The sequence below is a fragment of the Dendroctonus ponderosae genome, unplaced genomic scaffold (assembly GCF_020466585.1).
Source record: "Dendroctonus ponderosae isolate FM_Combo_2020 unplaced genomic scaffold, Dpon_F_20191213v2 Dpon_F_20191213_4, whole genome shotgun sequence".
Lineage (NCBI taxonomy): Eukaryota > Metazoa > Arthropoda > Insecta > Coleoptera > Curculionidae > Dendroctonus > Dendroctonus ponderosae.
The window spans coordinates 16502482-16505941 of record NW_026018611.1 but is presented as its reverse complement, the minus strand read 5'-3'; the positions used below and the strand labels follow the sequence as shown (position 1 = coordinate 16505941).

At 35.1% G+C, this 3460-nt stretch overlaps 1 protein-coding gene across 1 annotated transcript in view; it reads left to right on the top strand.

Moving 5' to 3' along the window:
• The window catches only part of LOC109546322 (WD repeat-containing protein 46), a 7421-nt gene extending 4544 nt beyond the window's left edge, over positions 1 to 2877 (top strand). Inside the window, exons 8-11 of the mRNA XM_019917240.2 lie at positions 2096 to 2268; positions 2359 to 2454; positions 2560 to 2670; positions 2734 to 2877. Of these exons, the coding sequence (XP_019772799.1) occupies positions 2096 to 2268; positions 2359 to 2454; positions 2560 to 2670; positions 2734 to 2817 (464 nt within the window). The 3' untranslated portion in view covers positions 2818 to 2877. The remainder of the gene's footprint in view (positions 1 to 2095; positions 2269 to 2358; positions 2455 to 2559; positions 2671 to 2733) is intronic.
• The last annotated feature ends 583 nt before the right edge of the window (positions 2878 to 3460 follow it).

Here is a 3460-nt window from a genome sequence, read left to right as displayed (position 1 = left end):
TAAAAGCCGACGAAACATCTGTGCATTGTGAATTCCTGTGAAGCAAATTAGAATCACTTAAGTAACCATTTTGTTTTGTTATTGGAAAAATATGGTTACAATTTTCACAAGATGACCAGTGTTGCCAGGTCAAGTACTACGAAAGCGGTAGAATAGACATAAAAAACATAGATTAGATAGATAGTTATAGAATCGATTTAAAAACAAAATGGGAGATAATTGAATGTTTGTAAATTTGAGCGTTTCGAACTTTTTAAGTGGTCTTCAGCCAAGAAGGTGTTAGCGTAGCTCCGAGGCGTGCTTTAGGAAACGAAAAACGAAAAAAAAAACATGTAATCCAATCGCCAATCGCGGTGCAATGTAGCTGATTTGTTGACAAATAGTGTAATACATAATAGTTATATTTAACTTATGGTTCTTATGGCATAGCGGTAGAGCAGTAGCTCTCATGAAAACGGGAGACCTACCGTAAAACGGTAGACCTGGCAAGCCTGAAAATAACTTCTTCGATCAGCTGAGAGGCGCGATAACAGCGCACCGTGGTCTGAGTAAACTATATTAACGCAGAACTGTCATTGCACGAGAGTGAGCAGGCCCTGCTCAGTCCGATACTGAGCTCATGCTTTGCCAAGTACGAGATCGTACAGTACTCAACAGTACTTCGTGAACTATGGGTCGAGTATAGGTTTTTGAGACTTGTTTGGTAATTTTATATTGGGACTGTTGGCGAATCTAAGATGGCGTCTATGTATTTTGAGTCGCTGAAAGACTAACTTGTATCACGAAAATCACCGAACGGAAGCTACAATATAATATCTACATCTACACTTTATGTAAGAAAGTAAGAAGGGACATGGACACAACATGGAATCATAGAAAATTTGCTACTTGTTGCATAGAATCTATAGAATAGAAAACTACTTGCTGCATAGAATCTTAAACATACCAGCAATCGAGTAATGGGTGCTATTTGATATTGGTAGTCCACGATTATCCGCTTTCATTAATGGTTTGTTTAAAAAAGGCAATATCACCTCAATAATAGTGGCCTTTGAAAACCGAAACCTTTTCCGAAATTCTACATTTTTTTTGCCATTTTGGATTTTTGCTATCGTATATATGTTTTACTAACACGTTGTCTTTGTTAATTTTCTGCTCTATTACTTCCAAATATTCAAATATCTAAATGTAAAATCATAACATGAACAGTAATGATATTCTTATTTATCAAAAAATGGGGGTCTTCATCTGAAAAAAATGATTTTAGGCGGTGTGCTCAACGTCATTTTGAAACTTATTTTTTTAACACTTCTACACACATATTAATAGTTATCAACATTTTGTCGACATTCCATTAAAGTAAGTCCTTTCCAACAAAAAATGCGACTCAAGTTACGTAGCACATATTCCCTTATAGGAAAAATGAATAATTATTCGAGTGGCTGCAACTGTCATAAAATTTCAAATATATAAAAAACGGTTAGACTTAGGTATAGGATTTTATACATAAAATGTATTTAGAATTGGGAGTGAAATTCAAAAATGTTATAATATACAGGGTGTTCCATTTGAAATAAGCAAGTTGATACCTACTTCCGGTATAACCGGAAGTGTGACCATCTTGAAAATATTTTAGACCGCTTACCCCCAATGACTTCGGTACAATGTATAATTTTAAAAAATTTCTTCTAATTAACATCTTGCCAGATATCGATCGTAGCGGTTCCCTGTGGGACACACTATATATGAGCAAAATCCCGCCATGATGACGAAAAACCACCAACAAAACATACATACATGCATACATACATACATACATACATACATAAAATTTGAGGTTGAAAAACCCGGGGAGAAAGCTTTTCTACTGAGTCGTATAATGTTGTTTGAGAGTTGGTTTTTAACGGATCAATGGTCAGTGCAAAACTTGACTTTCTAAACTTCCGGACATGCGGATCCATACTATTCATGTCAAATCAGTAGAAAGAAAGGAGACCATTCGTTGCAATATATTTTTCAACTTTACCGCGTACTTTGAGTAATGCTTTACATCGTATCTTTTAAACTACGAATTACTACGTATTTATGTTTCCAGGTAATTTTAATTTCTGTCCCTATGAGGACGTACTAGGGGTTACAACTGCCAAAGGCTTTACTAGTCTCTTAGTACCTGGATCCGGAGAACCTAACTTTGACACGTACGAAGTCAATCTATTCCAGTCTAAGAAACAGAGACAGGAAGCCGAAGTGAAGGCTTTGCTTGAAAAGGTAACTAATTATTATTTAGTATTAGGTAGATAAATTAAACTTACTAATTAGAATAAACTACACTACCTTAAATAAATTGATTGTTTTCAGATTCAACCGGAATTCATTACATTAGATCCATTTGCAATCGCCGAAGTGGATACTCCGACTTTAGCCGATAAATTAGAAGCCAAAAATAAGTTACTGGTGAGCCCCTTTGGTATTAGAAATTCTGTTTTGATGGAGAATTAGATTTTGTTTTTCAATTCGAGCATTTAGGACCACACTAATACAATTATTAATTTAATACAGCATTTGAAACCGCCAAAGGTAAAATATGAGGCCAAAAATAAAGCAAAGGGCAAAGGTGGATCTGCAAATATGGCCCGAAATAAAAAGATAGTGCAAGAAGCAGCTACAAAGGTAGGAGTCTTGTCAGGCGGATAGTCACATTCATTCTTCATTAATCTAATATTATTTATATAGGAGTTTGTAAAAGCTTCCAGACAACTTCAACCGGCTGAAAAGACGAAACCACAACCGTATCATGTTTTAAATAGGTTTGCATGAAATCGTATAATGTAAATAAGTTGACAATAAATTAACAGAATGTTCATTTTAAGATCAAAATGGATTTACTTTCAGATTATCATAATCAATTGTCTCGCTCTCGCGTTTTATAGAATAGATTAAACGGAATAGTAGAGGAAAGGAAGCAAATATGGGCTACCCATTTTATTTTGGTCGCAATTTATGACTCAAGGAGGTTCGTCTGCTTTGGAATTAACAAACAGATGTGGATGAAAAATTCAACACACACTTATTAATAGTAGTGAAGTTTCCCCATAAAATTTTAGCCACCCAGGCTACCTATCAGAAGAGACATAAATAAAACAAATTTTCATGATATAACACGGAGTTTTATGGGTAGTCCAGATTTTTGGCCTTACTTGGAATACACAGCAATTAACAAACCGATTTCAATAAAACTTTTAGACAGATTAAAGTAAGATCTAATAAACAACAAACTTTTAAAAATCGGTTAGGTACCTGCAAGATACGTAAATAATATTGTAACGGAAATGGCCTGGGGTACTCACGTTTGGAATGGGGGATCCAAATTCATGGTATTTCAGTAAATGGGAGCCCCATTTACTGTCAAATATGACACTGACAAGCGGGAAGTTTCGCACCTGTTCTGGAGATTTCTAGA